The 22218-nt window shown below is 33.6% G+C and overlaps 1 protein-coding gene across 1 annotated transcript in view; it reads left to right on the top strand.

Annotated features, from left to right (window-relative positions):
* The window catches only part of Cfap300 (cilia and flagella associated protein 300), a 38110-nt gene that overhangs the window by 5305 nt on the left and 10587 nt on the right, over positions 1-22218 (top strand). Inside the window, exons 3-5 of the mRNA XM_046466796.2 lie at positions 4586-4661; positions 12881-13047; positions 17779-17951. Coding sequence (XP_046322752.1) covers positions 4586-4661; positions 12881-13047; positions 17779-17951 — 416 coding nt within the window. The remainder of the gene's footprint in view (positions 1-4585; positions 4662-12880; positions 13048-17778; positions 17952-22218) is intronic.

Genomic DNA, 22218 nt, shown 5'->3' with positions numbered 1-22218 from the left:
AATAGTTCTTTCAGAAGGCCTATAAGGTATTCAAAAACCAATGTTAAGGGCCGGGGATATAGCTCAGTAGTAGAGTTCTTGCCTAGCATGTGTGAGGCCCTGAGTTCAAATCCCAGAACTATAAAAAAAATTTTTTTTAAATGCTCCTCCAAAACCAGTGTTAATTGAAGTTAATTTCAGCCATGTGTCCTCTAAAATGTACTATTATGTAAATGTATTATTATGTAAATTAAAATAGTTGCACAAATACTTTCAATTTGAAAGTCTTCAAAAAGCAATAAGGATAGAATTTTTTTTTTTTTTTTAATATTTATTTACTTTTTAGTTCTCGGTGGACACAACATCTTTGTTGGTATGTGGTGCTGAGGATCGAACCCGGGCCGCATGCATGCCAGGCGAGCGTGCTACCGCTTGAGCCACGTCCCCAGCCCAAGGATAGAATTTTTAAGGAATAATTTTAAGGATTTTTAAAATAATAAATCAGGCAAATATAATACCTTCTTTTTTTTTAATTAAAAAAAAAGGTACTGAGGATTGAACCCAGGGGTGCTTTACCACTGAGCTATATCCCCAGACCTTTTTATTTTTATTTTTTTTATTTTGAGTAGGATCTTACTAAGTTGCTGGCCTTGAACTTGCGGTCCTCCTGCCTCAACCTCTTGGGTTGCTGGGATTATAGGTGTGCAGGCCTCTTTTTTTTTTTTTTTTTAAATGTGTTTACTCTTTACTTCCCACCAATAGAATGTAAATTCCATGAGAATAGAAACTTCCTCTTGCTTAGCTTCATGTAGACATAAATAATTCACACCTCTCACACCTGATTCTCTTTATTTTCTCCTTTTCCCTTTCCCTTTCCCTCTCCCCCCTCTCCTTCTCTATCCTCCAACCCCTGCCCCCACTTTCTCCCTAATGGTACTGGAGATTAAACCCAGGTCCCCACACATGCTACACCAGCACTCTACCCCTGAACTATACCCACACCCTTTTTATTATTTTTAGATGGGTTCTCCCTAAATTCCCCAGGCTGGCCTCAAACTTGTGATCTTTCTGCCTCAGCCTCCCAAGTAAGAAATTACAGGTCTGCAACACAGTGCCTGGCTTCTCATCATTGTCTTTCTGATGGCATAACATTCATTCTAATTATTTCACAAAATAATCTCAAGAATCACCTTTGATTTCTCTCCCCCCAACTCCTTCCCCCTAAATAACAAATCCATCCATTTCCCACTAGCTAGCACCTTGACTGCTGTGAACATCAATGCTTCTGCCAACAGAATCTCACTCCTGAATAGTCTCTTTATAGCCCTTCAATTCACTGTCCAAACTGAAACTAGAATGAACTTTTAAAAATATGATTTAATCACTCTGTCCTCTGATAACAAATTTTTTTGTGTCTTCCCACTGCCTTTAGATCAAAATTCTGACCAAGATTTAGATAGTTTTTAGGTCAAGATTAAGATTCTTCACTTGACTACAAGGTCCAGTTTAACTCCTACCCTCATCTGACCATTGCAGCTCCTATTATGGTTACGCTAAACCTCTTTGTTTTCCTCCATTGGAATGTCCCATCCTTTCTTATTTTAGAGCCTTTAAACTTGACGTTTTCCCCACCTAGTCTTTCTAGTAGCATGCTGGAACCAGTTCAGGAGAGCTAGATTGCTAAATTTTCAGTAATCTTTGTTTGCTGATTGTTAAACTGCTGGCAGCTTGAAATACACAATGAAAACTGGTAAATGTTACAAATCAGGGCTTTAGGGAGAGGAAGGGAGGTCAGTTGTTAAACATTTACCAGAATACCTCTTGCCCAGCTAACTCCTACTCACCTTTTAGTTCTAAACCTAATTAATTTTTTCACCAACCTTTCTTTCCAACACCATTAGATTAGGACTACCTATTATGTACATCGATAGCACTCCTTTGCAAGCATGGATAGCTTGCATTCCTTTGTAATAATACAGCATATTACTATCTTCCTTTTTTGTCTATAAACTCCATGAGGGCAGGCATATTATGTCTATTGAATTTTAGAATTAGGAAGTAAAGAATATTTTAGTTAAATAAAGGAAATGAGGAGCAAGATAAGAGGAATGAGTGGTTGATAAAGAAGTAAGACAGATTGCTTCTTCAATAAGCTATTTAGGAAAAATGGTTGCTTGAAGGGGATATTAAAAACAGGAAAATAAAAAAAGTAAAAAAAAAAACAAAAAAAAACAGGAAAATATTTATTGTAACAGTTTTTATTGTAACAATTTAAACAATAAAGAACAATTCATAGGAAAAAATGATATTTCTCTATCCCAATCTAAAATTACCTTCCATCCCCTTAACCATCTTCTTCCACAAATCTATAACCACCTCATCTAAAAGGTTTGTATATATTCTTCCATATTTTTCTTTATGTGCATATAGATGTTAGAGTATCATACACATTACTCTTAACTACCTTTTATTATCGGGGAGATTTTAAATATTTATGATTTTTTCCCTCAAAGTCATAATACCCATTTAGGAAAAATTTATTGAGTAACTACTTTATGTCAGGCCATTCTAAGCACTACAGATATAGCAATGAGTAAGAAAAGCAAGTTCCACTACTTAGGAAGCTTACAATTTGTTTTCGTGCTTTTTTCTAGTAGCTGAATTCTGTCTGGTATATTTTATTCAACCATGCTTCTATTGATGGACATTGAAGTGGTTTCCAGATTTTGACCCCACAAACAATTCTACAAAAAAGAAGATTTATACATAAATATGCCTGCTAGTGGTTTCAAAACCCAAAAGTAGAGTTTGCAGGATCATAATTAACTCACGTTTTTATTATTCAAGATAATAACATTACTTTCCCAAAAGGTTGTAAAGATTTACACTTACAGCAGCTTGTAAGAATGCATATTTTCTACTACTCTTGCCAAAAGTTACCAGTCTCAGGATTTAGGGATATGACTCAGAGGGTGAGAACTTGCCTAGCATGCACAAGGCCCAGGGTTCAATGCCCAGAACTGAAAAAACAAAACAAAGGAAAAAAAAAAAAAAAAAAACCTTACCACTCTTTTTTTTTGGGGGGGGGGGGGGCGCAATGTAGTGGGGTTAACATGTTATCATGTGATTTCTGATTTCATTTCTTTCACTGCTCTTGAAGTTGAGCATCTTTTCATAATTATTGGCTATTTGCATTTTTTACACACCTGTTTTTATTCTTTGAACAGCTTTAAATCAGGTTGTCAGTTTTTCTTACAAATTTTGAGCTTTTTAAAAAAAATATTGAGAATTAGCTCCCCCTCTTTGTTATCATATTTGTTGGAAATATTTTCTCTCAGTCTATTGTTTTTCTTTGATTAAATTGCTCATCACTGATATATTTTCTGGCTGCCCAGCACTTTTGAACACCCTTGTGATTTGGGGGTAATTTCGACCCTTTGCTTTTTGGAAGTCCAAGTGGAACTCTCCCCTCCCCTCCTCTCCCCCAAAATTGCAAGGATCTTCTCCCTTACATTTAGAACACAAGACCTAGGGCTAGTTACATAAGCGATAGAATGAGTAATTGGCATGTGTGAAACCTTGCGTTCAATCTCCAACACAGGGAAGGAGGGTAGGGGAGATGAACATTAAGCAAGTTACCTAGGTTACCAACCAGAGTGATAATTTCAAGACTGTGATTTTGAAATGAACAACTTAAGATGCACACAGAATCCATTTCACTGACAAAAGTGGTGGCAGAAGCATCACAGTAGTGGCTTGGTTAGAAACAAGTAGTAATAGTGTCTATGGCTGATATAAATACACTTGATTTATAAACACACCAAGCAGACTTAGGAAATAGAAGTGGTAATAGCTTTATCTAGTGCTTTATGGGGCTGCTGCAACAAAGGTGACAGTTTCCTCATCAGAGCAATTCTTCATGTGATTTTATATCATTCCAAATGTGTAAACTGAAGCCTGAAGTTTTGTAGATTGCCTGAGATGCTTTTCATTTGTCTTCTACCTTTCAGCCAGAGTCAGCTGCTAGTACTTGATAATAAAATTCTTGATTGACTACTATGTTACCTTTTACATTTTATTTATTTATTTATTTATTTATTTATTTATGTGGTTCTGGGGATTGAACTCAGGGCCTTACACATGCTAGGCATGTGCTCTACTACTGAGCTAAATCTCCAGCCCATTACGTTGCCTTTTGTCAGATAGAAAATTTGTTTATAGCAAGTCAAACCTGTCACTTTGCTATGTGCTCCCTTGGATAGACTTAGATTGGTGGGTGGTTAGTTTTAGATTTAGATCCAGTGTATTAATGGTTATTAAGGAGATTAATTCAGAAAATAAGATAGGAGGAAAATAAAGTTTTCAGATAATATATACTCTCCTAATTTTTACTATAAACCATTTTCCATTTATTAATTCCCCAAATTTATCTGTACTTAGAGACACATTGCTGTTTACGCTGTTCCAATTTGAATGTAATAAAACTTCTTTACCAATATGAAAGGGTCCTTCCTAGTTTAGATTTTACTAAAGTAATTTTAGAAGTTGATTTTATTATTATTTATAATAAAATATCTAACATGTTCTTCTCCAACTTGTATTTTAGGCTTTTTTCAAAGACCCAAATGTTATTCCAAATTTGCAGTTACTTTCAGATTCTTCTGGACAGTGGATTACATTAGGTAAATAAAATTTCATCTTTCCAGGTGACTATTTTGCTATTATAACAAAATTTTGCCCCCAAAATTTTCATTATTAAAATACAAATTTTGAGCCAGGTGTGGTGATGCACCCCTGTAATCCTAGCTACTTGGGAGGCTGAGACAGGAGGATTAAAAGTAGTGGATTCAGTCGTGCATTTCTGTAATCCCAGCAATTTGTGAGACTGAGGCAGGAGGATCTCAGGTTCAAAGCCAGCCTCAGCAACTTAGTGAGGTTCTAAGCAACTTAGCAAGACCTTGTCGCAAAGTAAAAAATAAATAGTGTTGGGATATAGCTCAGTAGTAAAGCACCCGTGGTGGGTTCAATCCCTGGTACAGGAAAAAAAAAAAAAATTAAGTTTGACCAGTCGTACCAGGCCTGCTCTGCATCTCTCCCAGTAGTCTACTGATATTGTCCTGGTTCAGAACCTAAGAGTAATTTTCCTTTTTATTGATTTTAAAAAGTATGTATTTTTAAAAAGTATTTATTGTGCACCTCCTATGTACTCTGCTAGATTCAGGGAGCATAAAGTGGATAAAAGAAAACCTGTATTCAAGGAACTTGTTGAAGTGTGTGTGTGTGTGTGTGTGTGTGTGTGTGTGTGTGAGAGAGAGAGAGAGAGAGAGAGAGAGAGAGTGTGTGGTGTGTGTAATAATGTATTATATGTTCTACCATAAAAATGGGAGCATGAGGTGAGGAGTGGTCAGTTCTACCCAGAGGGAAAGGATCAGGAAAGATAGACTAATATGAGGATGCTTAGGCAAAAATTTCCATTCTGATGGGGGCATGGATTTCTGAAGAGGAATCAGCTACCATAGAATGTTTTTTTAAAATAATATATTAAGTTGTGGAGAAGTGTCTTAAAATCTCAAAATAAATTTATATAAATAATATTGTCATAATACATTGAAATACAGTTAGGTATTTTTTAAAATATATGTATATATTTTATATATATATATATATATATATATTTAGTTATATATATATATATATATATATATTTAGTTTACCTTTATTTTTATGTGGTGCTGAGAATTGAACCCAGTGCCTCACGCATGCTAGGCAAGCACTCTACCTCTAAGCCACATCCCAGCCCCCAGGTAGGAATTTTTAAAGAAAGTTACCTAAATGTTTAATTACTTAACAACACTCATTTAAATCTCTTAAATAGGTCAAGAAAGAAATCAGTGTTAATAAGACTGTTTTGGAAGCAAAACATGAACACTATATTTTCTTGATTTTTATGTTTTTAGAAGACTTTTATTTTTTTTATTTTTAAATACTGTTTTTAGTTGTAAGTAGACACAATACCTTTATTTTATTTATATGTGGTGCTGAGGAGTGAACCTAGTGCCTCATGTGTGATAACCATTGTTCTACTACTGAGCTGCAAACCCAGCACACGTTTTTTTATTTTTAATTGACACAATTATACATATTTATAGGATAAATCATGATGTTTCAATATATGTGTACATTATATGATGATCAAATCAAGGTAATTAGCATATCCATCACCTCAAATACTTATCATTTCTTTGTGACAAAGACATTTAAAATCTGTTCTATTTCGTTTTTTTAATCATTTAAATTTATTTTTTTCATATTTTATTGGTGCATTATAATTGCACATAATGGTAGGATTTATTATTACATATTTGTACATGCACACAATATAAGAGTATAATTTTGCCAGTGTTATTCCCCAATATTTCCCTTTTCCCTTCCCTCCTCTCTTGCCCCGTTCCCTTTCTTCTACTCCATCAATCTCCCTTCAGTTTTCATGAGATCCCCATCCCCACCTTTCTTTCCCCTTTTCCTCTCTAGCATCCAATATGAGAGAAAACATCCAATCCTTGACTTTCTAAATTTGGCTTACTTTGAATACTATATTTTAAATTTAAGTTTGAGGTTTCAACACTAGAACAAGTAAAAGCATCATTACATTTAGGAGAATCTGGCAATGTGATTGTACTCAATATGCAAACTGATTTTAAATTAGTTATTTTGTTTGGGCATGGGGGACTTTTGATAAACTATCCTACAACTGTATTTTCATGGAATTCTAGTAGTGGTCACACAAAAGTAATTTTTCTTAAAGTATTATTTTAAGAAGAAGATTACAAATTGTTCATGATATTAGACTAAGCAGGTCAAACTTTATTGCTTTGGCTAAAGACTACTGCAAAATTTATAGAGCAGAAAACTGGTACGAATGATCTTTAGACTACTTACAAAATTGAACTGAATATCTGAGCAAATATATGTAATGCTTCAAATTTTTCAAAAAGGAATAATCAGAGCCATGTATTACAGTAGTTTCAGTCAATCCATTTGAAAAAAATAAGGTTTACTGAAGTTAAGTGTTCAACCTTCCCTATATTGGTACACACTTCACAAAACGGCACCAACTTTTTCTGATTTTTTAATAAGGCATTGCAAAAAGATAAGTTCTAAAATTCCACATATGCCTAACAGGATCAATTAGAAGTACTCTGGAAAATAGGACACAAAAGTAGTATTCCATTTTAGAAGCAATTCTGGTAGATTGCTAGTCCTCTTCCATCAGCTTTTTTTTTTTTTTCTTTAACTTTTCTTGTTCTTTTCCTTGTGTATTGGACATCTTCCCTTGAATGTTCCTCTGGAGGCCTTTATATGCAAAAAAAATTTTTTGTTTTGAAATAAGAGGTATTATTCTAGCAGGTGAACCAATTCCAGAGAAAATGATGATGGACCCTCCTTTACTACCAGCTGTACTGCCCACGTTGCCTATTATTTGTGCTCCATCATCTCAGCAGCATAGTCCCATGGTTTAGACATTCTTTGCTTTTTTTAGATAACATATAATGGATGCTAAAGGCATACACATTACTTCTTTTAACACAGAGATCATTATACATCTGTAATTTATGAATGAGTGAGAGCCAAAGCTAAATTATCTGTGCAGTTTTATATGCTGGCTGGATATAGTTGAGATTCAAATCCAGGCTCCTGAATTTAAGACCTTGACTCCCTACACTCTTTCACATCTGTCACTTCCATGTTTATATGGCTGCCATAAAAGTATTAACTTAAGACATCAAATAAAAAGGAAGCATCTAGGGCCAGGGATGTGGCTCAAGGGGTAGCACGCTCGCCTGGCATGCGTGCGGCCCGGGTTCGATCCTCAGCACCACATACAAACAAAGATGTTGTGTCATCTGCTGAAAACTAAAAAATAAATATATATATATATATATATATATAAAGGAAGCATCTAGCATCTTATAATGCTACTATTAGTGGGAAAAATGCATTTTAATTTTATGCGGTCATAGTGATACATATCTTATAAATGTTGAAGATAAAATTTTATAAAATTACTACATAACAAGTTAGCATGTGCTATAGACTGAGTTATGCCCCCACTCCAAATTCATATGTGTAAACTCTAAACCCTCATTTTGATGGTATTTAGAAATGGGACCTTTAGGAGGAATTTAGGTTTAGATGAAGGCATGAGTATGGGACCTTTTTTATGGAATTAGTTCCCTTATAATAAGAAAAAACACTAGAATGCTCTCTATGCTGTGTGAAATCAACCATCTGCAAGTCAGGAACCAAATCATTTGCACCTTGATCTTGGATTTCCCAGATTCTAGAATAGATTAATATATTAATCTATAATATAATTAATATATCATTAAGAAATATGGCGCTACCATAACAAATAGCTAAAAGTATAGAGTGGCTTGGGAAGCCTCTTGGTAGAGGCTCGAAGAATTTTTAAGTACATGCTAGAAATGTGAATGTTAAAGTCAATTCTAGTGACAGCTCTGAAGGAAATGAGGAACATTATATTGGAAACTGGAAGAAAGGTTCTCTTTGTTATAATGTGACAAATAGTTTGGCTGAACTGTGTTCAAGTGCTTTATGGACGGTAGAACTTGCAAGTGATAAAATCAGAAATTTACCTGAGGAGATTTCAGAAACCAGGAATAGAGATGGAATTGTACCAGTGAAGACACTGCTAGTTTGAGCTAAAGGGGTCAAAAAAAAGCAAGCTGAAATGAATGAAGGGTGTTGGACCTCTTAGATCCTATAGGACTCCACTATTTGACTGCAAATATGAACTAGTCTTCAAGAAAAGGGAAGACTCCAAAGGCAATTCAGAGATCATTAGGGCCACCACCTCCATTTCAACAGACCAGACAGCCTCCAACCAAAGCCTCAAATTCAGTGCCACCCTGCAGAGCCAAGCTGACCCAGTAAAACCTTAGGGATTGGGCCACCTGGTGCCTGAGGGCTTTGCCTCCACCCAGGCAGAGTTGAGACCATCACATCTGTGGGTTCAGAAGGCAGAGTATAGAGCAAAAAAAGGATTATTTTTGAGCCTTAAGATCTAAAGGAATTTGCCTTGCTAAATTATGGGCTTGCTTGGCACCTATCACCCATTCTTTAATTTCCCATTTCTCTCTCTCCCACTGCCAAAATAAAGTGACTATCCCGTGTCCATCCAATCATTGTATTTTAGAAGCATATAATGTGTTTGATTTCACAAGTTTATAGCTAGAGAGAAATTTTGCCTCAGGGTGAATGATACCTCAATCTCACCCATATCCAATTTAGATGACACTTTGAACTTTAGACTTCAGAATTGATGATTGAGTAAATTAAATTCTGGGGAGCTGTTGGAATGGAATGAATATACTTTGCATGTGAGAAGAGTAATTAATGGCTTTGGGTAACTAAGAGTGAAATGCTATTGACTGAATTGTGTTGCATAAATTCATATTTAGAAGCCCCTTGACCTCCCATGGCATCATCTGTCCTTAATTACTTCCCAAATGCCCCAACTCCAAATGTTATCACATTGGGAATTAGGGTTTCAACATGCAAATTCATTATTTTTATTTTTTAATGTCTTCTTTTTATTGGTTCTTGTTATACATAACATTTGAAGTCATTTTGACAGAATTATAAAAGCATAGAATATAATTGATTCTAATTTAGTACCCCTTACTTCACTTTCTCCCCTCCTCTCACTCCCTGTTCCCTTCCCTCTACTGATCTTTTTGCTCTTTAGTTATATATATATATATATATTAAATTAGTGTCTTGTGGATATACACAATAGTGAGATTCACTGTGGTATATTCATATATGTACATAGGAAAATTGGGTCAGATTAATTCCACTGTTTTTTCCTTATCCTTCTTCCTCCCTCCCCTTCAATCCCCTTCATCTACTCCATTGATCTTTTTTCTGTTTCTTTATCCCCCCTTCCCCTTATTTTGGATTAGTATCCACATATCAGAGTAAACATTCAACCTTTGACTTTTGAGGGCTGGCTTATTTCACTTAGCATAATCTCTAGTTCTGTCTATTTACCAGCAAATGCCATAATGTCATCCTTCTTTATGGCTGAGTAATACTCCATTGTGTGTAGGGAGTGTAGGGAGTCCATATGTATGCATATGTATGTATATATATATGTGTGTGTGTGTGTATAGAATATATATCTTTATTATATATATATATATATATATATCCATTTTATGTGTGTGTGTGTGTTTTCACATTTCCTATGTCTGTTCAAAGGGCACTTAAGTTTGTCCCATAATTTGACTATTGTGAATTGTGCTGCTATAAACATTGATTTGGCTGTGTCACCATATAATGCTGATTTTAGATCTTTTGGTTATATACTGAGAAGTGGGATATGGGGGTTCCATTCTTAGTTTTTTAAGGAATCATCATACTGCTTTCCAGAGTACTTGCAACTAATTTGCAGTCCTACTGACATTGTATGAGTGCACCTTTTTCCTCACACAGCCTCACCAACATTTATTATCATTTGTCATTCTGACTAGAGATGAAATCTCAATGTCATTTTAATTTGCATTTCCCTAATTGCTAGAGATGTTAAACATTTTTTCATATATTTTTTGACCATTATATTTCTTCTTTTGAGAAGTGTCTTTTTTAGTTTTTTTGCCCATTTATTGTTTAGGTTATTTGATTTTGGTGTTAAATTTTTTGAGTTCTTTGTATGTTCTGAATAACAATGTATCTGAGGAGCAACATGTAAATTTTTAAGGCATATAATCCAGTCAATAGCAAATTCTATTTTCATGCCTCAGTTTAAGTGATTTGAATTTAATTACCATTTCTTACTAACCAAACCTTCCTGCCACTCCCCAAATCAGAGCTGAGGTAGATTTATTAAAATGGCATGTGTCCCAGTGTCATAGGTCCCTCATCCTGTGGCCACCAACCACTGACCTGCTATATACTGCTCTTGTCTTTAATCTTTCAACAATACTCAGAACTAATTTATCATTCTCTATGTTCTTTTAAATTTATCTATCCCCAAGAGGATTTTGCCTCTGAAACAAAAGGAGCTTCTCTTGGCATCATAGCTTTTGCAATTACTGAGGCATACATATTTCCTGGCTCCAGGCATCCTTCTTGTCTCCACACTAGCCTAGTTAAGGTTCATAACCTACAGCAACAGGTCCTAGCATGACTTTAGGTGGACAGCCAAAATAGGAAGTGCAAACAATTGCCAGTTTTAATTACTCTTCTTAAGCACAAGCTACTTTTCAGGTCAGAGGTTTAGCAAAAGTATCCAGGAAGAGGATACGCCAAGGGCCACCACACCTAGGTCTATAAGCTCCTTAAAACTTTGAACAAATGAATACCATCCTCTTATATCTGAGTAAATGTGTGTGTATGTGTGTACATAAAAGAGAGGGGGAATAATTATTTGATATAATCAACAAATGAATACCATCCTCTTATATCTGAGTAAATGTGTGTGTATGTGTGTACATAAAAGAGAGGGGGAATAATTATTTGATATAATCATAAAAACATTCATTTTAATCTGTGCCTTTCTGTAGCTTAATGGAAACTTTAGTAATTGAAAATCCATTCCTGAAAGTACCTTCAGGAAATACGTGTGGGATTGGGGAAGAGGTAGAAAGGAGAAAAACTAAAGCTATATAAAAGAAAAATAGACAAAATGCCATTTTTTCAAATTTCTATAATTCTGAACTTGTGATAATTTAACTAAGCCTGCTTTGAAATTTACTTTGGCTTGGAAACTTTTTTGTAATAAACACTATAAATGAGATCACAAAGGAGAAAATTTTAAATGAGAAAATGTTTTCAAGATCCATTAACTAAAATTTTGTGGTACAGATTATAAAACATTGAGCATGATGCAAATCCAAAGATCACATAAAGAAGTTTCTTTGTTTTTTGTTTTGTTTTTTTTGTGAGACTAGCCTTGAACTTGTGATCCTCCTGTCTCAGAATCCCAAGCCTCTAGGATTACAGGTGTGCGCCACCATGCTCAGCAGTTCCTCCTCTTTTATAGGCAATTCTGATATTAAAAGTAATGTAAGAACCCTGTGTCACATAAAAAAAGTGTGCTTACTTTTCAAGTATTCTCCAATTTAGCTCCTCTAGTCCTGAAATGGTAAGATTTTGTTATAATGTTTGAATTATTAATTAAAAACAAATAAGCTGCAAAATAAGAATTTAATAAAATCCCCAAACTAATATGTCTTTTAAGTACAGCTATATGTTGTTAGACAATGGAATATACTCTGAGAAATTCATCTTTAGTAATATGAACATTATAAAAGTGTATTTACACAAATCTAGATGGTATGGGTCAATTTTTTCAATGTGACCTCTTGCTATAATCAAGAGATGCAATAAACATGAGATGTATAAAGCTACTTCTAGCTTAAAACAGCACATTTTATGTTCACCTTTTTTTAATAAATAGAAGGCATACACTCTAAAATAATGATAGAAAGTATAATACAGTAAATATGTAAACCAGAACGTAGTCATGTATTGACATTATCAAGTATTATGTATTGTACATAATTGTATGTTATTCTATTATATGACTGGCAGTGTAGTAGGTTTGCTTGAACCAGCATCACCACAAATGTGAGTTATGCGTTGCACTATGATGTTAAAGACATCTACAACATCAAAATGCAGTAGGAATTTTTTAGCTCCATTAAATCTTATGAACCACCATATTGTATATAGCCATCATTGACCAAAACATTTTCATGCAACGTATATCAAAATGTCATATTTGGTTATTTCTTAGGTCTCTGCATTGTGATTTATTTTAGAACTGAAAATATTAAATTAACTTATCTATCTCTTTTTAAAATATTTTTTCCAGGAACTGAAGTGAAAAAAATTGAAGCTATAAATGTTCCTTGCACACAGCTTTCAATGTCATTTTTTAATCGGTTATATGATGAAGATATTGTAAGAGACAATGGTCATATTGTTAAGTGTTTAGATTCTTTTTGTGATCCATTTCTCATTTCTGATGAGTTACGAAAAGTAAGTATAGAATTTTTAAATTTCACATTGAAATCTTATTTCAAGAAATGCAAAATGTCAAAAACTATTGCCTGCTTAAAGCCCATAAAGTACTTCTTGTTAATAAAAATGATCAGTAATAATCATTAGATTGATACATTTATTCTTGGATAGCACTTTTACTGTCAATGTACTTATTTTTATATTTTTCAGTAGCTCTCTACAGGATGCTACTGATATCTGATGAGTAGGGATGCTGCTAAATATAACTCACAGCACAGTTCCTCAAAATTCCACACAAAAAAAAGTTATCTGGCCCAACATGTCAACAATGAAGAGATAGAGAAAGTTGCCTATTTAATTAATAGCTATTTTTCTGATATTAAAGTAATGTAAGAACCCTGTGTCACATAAAAAAAGTGTGCTTAGTTTGAGGCTCTTGGCCTATCAAACAAATATCAAATATGTGCCTGTAGTGCTGGATGCAGTGGTACACACCTGTAATCCCAGAGACTCAGAAGGCTAGGGCAGGAGAATTGTAGGTTTGAAGCCAACACTGACAATTTATCAAGACCCTGTCTCAAAAAAAAAAAAAAAAAAAAAAAATAGAAAAGGGTAGGGCTATAGCTAAGAGAAAGAATTCCCCCTGAGTTCTACCCTCAATACTGCCAAAAAATAAAATAAAAAATAAAAATAAATCCTTGAGTAAAAACTTCTCTCTCTCTTATTGCTAAGATCAACTCAATGTGGTTGGGTTGAGTATCAAAATGAGTATCAAATTCATTTGATAAACTAAATTAAATTTTGTTTTAGTGAGAGGTACACTGAACTTGGAATCAAATAAATGTATTATTTATCTAATTCCTGATTTATTATTTACAATATAATAACCTCAGGCAAATCATTCAATCTATAACACAGAGATACTTTCTTCTTAAAAGCATTGAAAAATGAATTGAGGAAATACTTAAATGTACTTTTTTAGAAAGTATGAAATGCTGTTAAAGTGAAATGTATTAACATTATAAAATATATATAATATGTGTAATTATTGAACCTAGACATCAGTGCATACCAGGCTCTGCCACTTAATTATCATGATATTTAGTCTAAGATTTCTTTTCCTCTGTAAAATAAGCATAATGTCAGAATTATGTGAGATAATACACATAAAGTGCTTAGCACTATGCCTGGCACTTAGTAAACTTGTTATATTAACAACAACTACTGCTATTCTCCATTAAGAGGAAAGGGAGGGGGCTGCGGTTGTAGCTCAGTGGTAGAACACTTGCCTAGCATGTGTGAGGCTGGGTTCAATTCTCAGCACTACATATAAATAAACAAAAAATAAAGTTCCATTGACAACTAAAAAAAAAATTTAAAAAACAGAGAAAAGGGAGATTATACAAATCTAATATATTACAAATCCAAATTGGAATGAACTAGGGCAGCTGCTAATTTACAATTCTGAACACAGAAATCTTCGCTGTTGGGGAAAGAGAGGTATCCAGCCCAGCTATACATTAATCTACACTAGAATGCACCTAAAAGAACCTTTTAACTTAGCTTAAGAAGGAAATGAAATTAACTTATTGAAATGAAGTATGCTTATATCTAATATGAAATAAATACAATGGGGATTGACATTAATTTCTACTTTCCTAAGAACTGGAAATTACCATTTAGGAAATGTTTGGTTTGGGTTTCCCTCCTTTTGAATACTGATAATCTCAGCTCTCTTTCTCCCTTCTTCCCTCTTCCATTATTCCATTCTGGCATAAAATCCTTACCTCTAATTTCAGAGAATTTACCATCACTTCTATAGAAAGGACCTCATCAATGAATGAACTTTTAAAGGAGGATTTGTTTTTCCAATGTAATACTCTGCAAAACTGCCTGCTGTCATATTTATTGCCAGGAATGTTAAGCACCCTTATTCTTAAAGTGCTAGAACTCAGTATTTTCTTGCTAATTGCCTATGTATTTTGCTCTTATGTTCTTTGCCACTCCATGGCAATAGAGAAGTTTTTTGTTTTTTGTTTTTTTTTTTGGTAGTGCTGGGGCCTTGTGCATGTGAGGCAAGCAATCTACCAACTGAGCTATATCCCCAGCTCAAGGGAAGGTCTTTTAATTGGTTACTTTCTGGATGAAAATAATGATAATTATAATAATAATGTATTAATAATTATTAGTAATAATATAATAATTATTATTTCCAGTTTTAGCTTGAATTAAAAAGTTCCTCCACACACATTGTGTGACTGATACATATTCTATTGGCACACTGTAATGTAAGCACTAATAATAGCCTCTTTCCTGACTATGACTCAGATATGCAATGTTAACCATTGCGTATCTGCCATCTCAGGGCTGTACAGCCAGAGAACTGTATATAAATGGAAGAGAGAATAGTCATATAATGTTTTTAATATTCATTCCAAAATTTTTTAGTTGTCATATTTTAAAATTATGCAGTCTAATCAGTACAGTGTATGACAGTGCTCATTATAAACATTTATTAATTACTAAGTACAGTGGCACATATTTGTAATGTCAACAACTTAGAAGGTCAAAACAGGAGGATTGCAAGTTCCAAGCCAATCTGGACAACTTAGTGGGAACTTGTCTCAAAATGAAATAAAAAGGGGTTGGAATATAGCTCAGTGGCAGAGTACTCCTAGATTCAATCACCAGAATGTAGTGGAGGGGGAATATGTTAACTCCTAATTGCTTTGTTCACCCTAGTACTCAGATTTTTAAGTAACTATAAACAAAAGCTTTAATATTACATCATTTATTTATAGGGAAGGAAGACAGGAGTAAGTTAGGAAGTGGAAAAGTATAAGTGTTACATGTAGCATGCCCAGAGACAATAAACCATGAATTACTTCCCCTTCCCTTTTATTATACATAACCTTGGCTTTCATCAGTCATTATAAATAAACTGTATATGGACAACACCATAGAGTTTATTTTTCTTTAAATAGCTCTTATATGATGACCTTGTGTTTTCCTTAGAGGTTGTAAATAAGCTTAATTAATTATCTTAATTAAATGTAATTCTTGCTACTAGACAGTTATTCTTATATAACTCATCATATTTTCTTATAGTGTTAAGTATTATACATGATTTTTAAAGCTTTATCCACTAGAGTTCTTTATATATAAAAGAGTTTTTGTCCCACTTTTTTGAGGTTTTTTAAAATAAATTTTTGTCTTTCATTACTTTGGTCTTATTGTATTTATATTTAAATTTTTTTTGTTTTGTTTATTTTGATGCAATACTGGGGATTGAGCCTAGGGCCCCTTGCATGCTAGGAAAGTAATCTACCTCTGAGCATTATCTCCAGCCTCTTTCTTTTATTTTATTTTAAAACAGGGTCTTGCTAAGTTGCCCAGGTTAACCTCAAACTTGTGATCCTCTGGCTTCAGTCTCCTAAGTAGCTGGGATTACAGACATGTGCCACCACACCCAGCTGTATCTATGTTTTATTGTTAGCTATTTCACATTCTTCTTAAAAGTAGGTTGAATATAAACAGTTCTTTAAAATGTGTTATTTACTTATAATTTTCACCTTTTATAGCTTACATTCATCACCTATAGTCAGTAAATGCATGTTTTCTGTAATGCTCAATGATATAAAAAAAAATCCTTGATATCAGACCTAGTCAAATTGTTTTCTGAAAGTGGTAGCAAGGTCTCAGGAGATTAAGAGTCAATATACAGATATGATGTGTAAAAAGTAATCTTATTAGAGGGACCAGGAAAAGGAAAGGTGGATATGAAGCTCCAACACCTGACAGGCTCAAAATTGGAGTACCTGCTGGGGATATAAAGAAAGTAGTGATAAAGTAGTGATCCAGACACTAATCCCAGCTACTCAAGAGGCTAAGGCCAAAGAATCACATGAACCCTTGAGTTAAAAATCAGCCTGGGTACCATAGCAAGAACCCATCTCTAAAAGCAAACAAATAATGTGAGAATGCTTAGAAAATGACCATTAATATTTATCCTCTGGATAGAAACAAAGGTGAAACACTTTATGGAATGGAGCAGTTTTCTCATTTATACTTTAGTTTATTTCCTAATAAGATTTGAAGTGACTTAACACCAAAAATACTATAGCACTAAAATAATTACTAAAAATAAAAATTAGAATAAAGGAAGACTTGGCTGCTATATTTTAAAATTTCATTTATTCCTTTAATCCAATATTAGGACCTAATGAAAAAATGGAGGCAAAATAAGTGCAGATCACAAATATATTCTCTCCAATTGCCTCAGGATTGGTTCTTAAAGTAAGTTTAATATTGGACCAGAGTTGTGTAGCTCAGTAGTCAGAGAGTGCTTGCCTAGCATGAGTGAAGCCCTGGGTTTGAGCCCCAGCACCAAAAAATAAATAAGGGGGCTGGGGATGTGGCTCAAGCGGTAGCGCACTCGCCTGGCAGGCATGCGGCCTGGGTTCAATCCTCAGCACCACATACAAACGAAGATGTTGTGTCTGCTGAAAACTAAAAAATAAACATTAAAGTTTTTTTTTTCTCTCTCTCTCTCTCTCTCTCTCTCTTTAAAAAAAATAAATAAATAAGATTATTTTTAAATATGTAAATTGATATGTTTAAAAACTTAAAAATTAAAATCCTTGTCAAGAAATTTGTAATGTTTTGAACAACCCACAATAAAAAATTAAAAAAAAAAAAAAAAATTAAAATCCTGGGTTATATTACATTAGTATTAATTTATCATCTTAGGTTTTGCTAGTGGAAGACTCTGAAAAATATGAAGTATTCAGGCAACCAGACAGAGAAGAGTTCCTGTTTTGTCTTTTTAAACATCTTTGCCTTGGTGGATCCCTTTGTCAGTATGAAGATGTGCTTAATCCATACCTGGAAACAACAAAACTTATCTATAAGGATCTGGTGAGGTAAAGTTGCTAGATCACAATACATAAATCTCTAGTTAATACATCAAATGGTTTGTTTACCATGGTAGGAGCCAGACTTGGTGGTTTATTACTATAGTCCCAGCTACTTAGGAGGCTGAGGTGGGAGGATCACTTGAATCCAGGAATTGAGGACAGTCTGAACAACAAAGTAAGACCCCTGTCTCGAAAAAAGAAAGAAAAGTAATCATGATGGGATTACCTCCTTGTCATAATATTAATCACCAGAGTGTGTAGAAGTAGTACTACCTCACCCACTCTTGTAACCACCTCCCCTTTTTCCAAGTTAGAAAGATTTCTAGAATTCTCTCTATTTTAATTCTAAGTCCTCTCATTATTCATCTATCTCTTTTGTTTGTTTCCTCAGTTAGACCAATCACCCATTCTATCCCTTATTATGGACTGCCATCTTCCAGGTTTCCCCCACTGACTCACCTCTTTTTAAATCACAAAGGCACACAAAGGAAAGATCCCTCAGGATTTTGAGTTTACTTGACTAATAGGTAATAATTATTTTCTTTGTTCTAAAGAAATAGAAGAATTTTCATTTAGGTGTCATCTTTACCTTTTCAAATTCATCCCAAAGCTATATAGTTGGTTTTAGGAATTCTAATAGACTTTCTTTGTTTCCCTCTCTTTTACTGCAGATCAAATGAGGATTAAAACTTTATAAATTTCTTATTCTTATTTTAACTAAGTAAATGTTCTTTGTTGGGGTTTTCTCAATTATGAAGGTATTAGATCATCTTTATAGACAAGTTGGATACAAATGAGAAGCAGAGCGTTCCAGAGTTTAGGTACATAATTTTACTTCACTAGGAAAATAACAGAATTAACTTTTATCAGATTCTTAATTGTTCCTTTACTCAACAAGTTAATTCCTATATTTAGTCCCTGTGTCATATATCTAACTACATGATTTATTTTACTTTTTTATTTCTAATATGGTGTTAAAAACAAAAATATTTCTATAATCTGTATCTGATTTTAATGAAAAGGTGTCATTACATAGATTTTTGAAACAGATTCATTAGAAATACAATTTCAGAAAAAGTATATACATGCCTACATCAAACATTTTCTGTCCCAATAATTTACAGTTTGTATAAAACTTGTAGACCACTTCTGGTACTATTAAAGACCAGAAGTCTTTACCTAGTGTACCCACAACATGCTCACACAAAAAGTACCCCATTACCATTGCAGTGCCTTGGTGGATCCCTTTGTCAGTATGAAGTTTGTAGAATTCCTCACTACCTGTGCTGTGGAGACCAAAGGTCTGTTGGAGATATTTGAAACAGATATAATTTTAGGTCCTCAACACTGCAGAAACTGCTTTTTTCCCAACATTCCCATTCCTGAATTCTTACTTGTGATTCTCGTCTACATTTTGGGGGTGCTAAGAAAAAGTATGACTAGAAAAGAGTAATGACCACTCATAAAGTGAGAAGTCAAAATTCATGACATCTTACAAGAAAAGTAAGTGTAGAATCATTTAATCAGGTAATCAGCAAGTATCAGTATTATTCACAGAACTCTACTAGGCTCTAAACAGGCTACAAGAGGAACAACAAAATAGTCCTTGACCTTAAGAAATTGCAATAAACTACATATAATAGTAAAGGAATTGTTTAAAATCTTTAAAGTAAAATTATTTATGTAATCAAGTATTCAGTTATTTATTTATTTTTATTATTTTTTTAAAGAGAGAGAGAGAATTTTTTGATATTTTTTAGTTTTCGGAGGACACAACATTTTTGTTTGTGTATTATACTGAGGATCGAACCTGGGCCGCATGCATGCCAGGCAAGCGTGCTACCGTTTGAGCCACATCCCCAGCCCCAAGTGTTCAGTTATTTATAGGCAAATGTTTGCTACTTTTTATACTGTAAGTAATACCCCAGAAGTTCAAAAGAGGATATTGTATGGGTATGAGCCATCAGGGAAGTCTTGATGGAATGAAGTCTATGAGGACCATTCTGTTGCCAGTTTAAAGGTGATACATAACAAGTCTGCCATTCTAGAGGAGATTAGGAAAGAGACTGGCCCAAGTGGAGCAGTGCTTTTGAGAACCATTAAATATTTTTCCTAATGGTGCAAGTTTAAACATACTTATGAATTTCTTTGCTGAACAAGGAGAAATGAAATGGTCTTCTCAAAGCACTTCAGTAGAAAATTATGTTTAAATATTTACTTATTTAAGATGATTTAGGGGCTGGGTTTGTAGCTCATTGGTAGAACACTTGCCTACCACATGTGAGGCACTGGGTTCAATTCTCAGCACCACACAAAAATAAATAAAGGTATTGCATCCATCTACATATAAAAATATTTTTAAAAAAGATGATTTAGGTGCCAGTACAAAGCAGTTGACTAGATAATTGATCTGAGTCCCTTAAAAGTTTGTTTTTCACATGCACTATATGTACTATAAAATACTATATGTACTATAAAATACATCTTTCCTCATATTGGTCATGCTGATTTTGGTCAAATGCTGTGTTATTTTATTAAGGCCTGTCATCTATTGGTAGTGATAAAGTGGGTGGATATAGTAGTTATCAAGGAATATGTAAGGTGGGTCTTGAAGTATCTTTAGTACTTTTTCAGAATTCTGAGCCACATATCCAACCAAGTCATCTGACCAAGCTAATTTAACAAAGAAGTATTTTTTCCCCATTTATTTACTTGAATTTTGGGTGTTTTGCATATATTAGAAAGACCTCTGCTAGCTTTCTAATGAAACATGCAGCAGCTGCTTTACAGGATCTAATCTGCCCTTGCAGATAAACATCATAAACAACGTATTCCAGCAAAATCCATTCTTTGTTTATGGAAGTCAAGGGCACACTATGAAGCGTGATTTTTAGGAATTGTGAATCAAACAAAAGAAAAAAATCTTTGTTTTAGTTGTATATGGACACAATCCTCGTATTTATTTATTTATTTTTTTAATGTGGTGCTGAGGATCAGTCCCAGTGCTTCATATGCAAGGCAAGCGCTCTGCCACTGAGCCACAGTCCCAGCCTGAATAAAATATTTTTTAAATACTTTTTTCCTCATCTATTATCACAGATCCTATAAAATACGTCTTTTAAGTGTTTTGAAAAATGCTTTCTTTTTGAAGGTTATTGTTTCTTTAAATCAAGTAGGTAATACTTAAGAACCATTTTATTTAATAAACAAGTAATTCTTTCAAATATAAACATGTTTGTTGTTGTCGTTATTGCTTTAGTTTTTTAGATGGACACAATGCCTTTATTTTACTTATTATTTTTTATGTGAACCTGAGGATTGAACCCAGTGCCTCATGAATGCTAGGCAAGTACTCTACCACTGAGCCACAATTCCAGCCCCTAAATACATGTTTTTACCAAAGTTTTGAGAGAGTTCTCCCAAGTCAATTATTCTTCCCAGATAAAATTTTATTATTTGAACTGAGATTATGGCTTTCAGATGCTAGTTAAGCAGTGGGCTTCCTGTTTTTTAAAATGAGCAGTGTTGCTTACAATATAGTCTTTTAACCCTAAAGTTTAGAGTCAGTATGAGACAAATTCTCAGAAATTATCACAAATGATGTTCCTAACCATTAATATGATCAATATATCTATATCTACATATACATATATAGATATAGCTATAGATGTTGAATATAATTTTAAGCTTGGCTAGTATGCACAAGGCCCTGGGTTTGATTGTTAGCATCACAAAAAAAAAAAAAAGGAACTTATGATTATCTAACGAGGGAGTTAGTGAAGCCCAAAGATGTGATATAATGTTAATTATTAGTAAAACAGTTTAAGACACTAATGATTATTATTTTACATTTCCTTTTTTTTCCCTTAGAGATATAGAACAGGTAATACTGAATTTACTTTTTTAAAATTAATTTAGAAATTCTTAGATATTATTAGCATAAGAAATAAAATAGAATAATGATTTATTTCTGTTAGGAATCAACTTCTAGTAATATACAAGTGGTAGTTTATTTTTTAAATAATATATTTATGGAGACAATTTACATATAGTAATAATATGTATAATAATAATATGTATAAAAATAAATCATAAGTATACATATAACTCAATAAATTTTACACATGATTATACCATATACCACCCCCATATTGTTTTGATTTAGACATAACTATGCATATGTTCTTTATTTTGAGCTAGCCACCTAGCTATGGGTATATATGAATATTTATATATGGTGGTTATGGTCATCCTTGGATAAGCACAGATTTTT

The sequence above is a fragment of the Marmota monax genome, unplaced genomic scaffold (assembly GCF_021218885.2).
Source record: "Marmota monax isolate L192 unplaced genomic scaffold, Marmota_monax_Labrador192_F-V1.1 WCK01_AAM20220418_F8-fsc00045, whole genome shotgun sequence".
Lineage (NCBI taxonomy): Eukaryota > Metazoa > Chordata > Mammalia > Rodentia > Sciuridae > Marmota > Marmota monax.
This window is presented reverse-complemented; position numbering and strand designations above follow the sequence as displayed.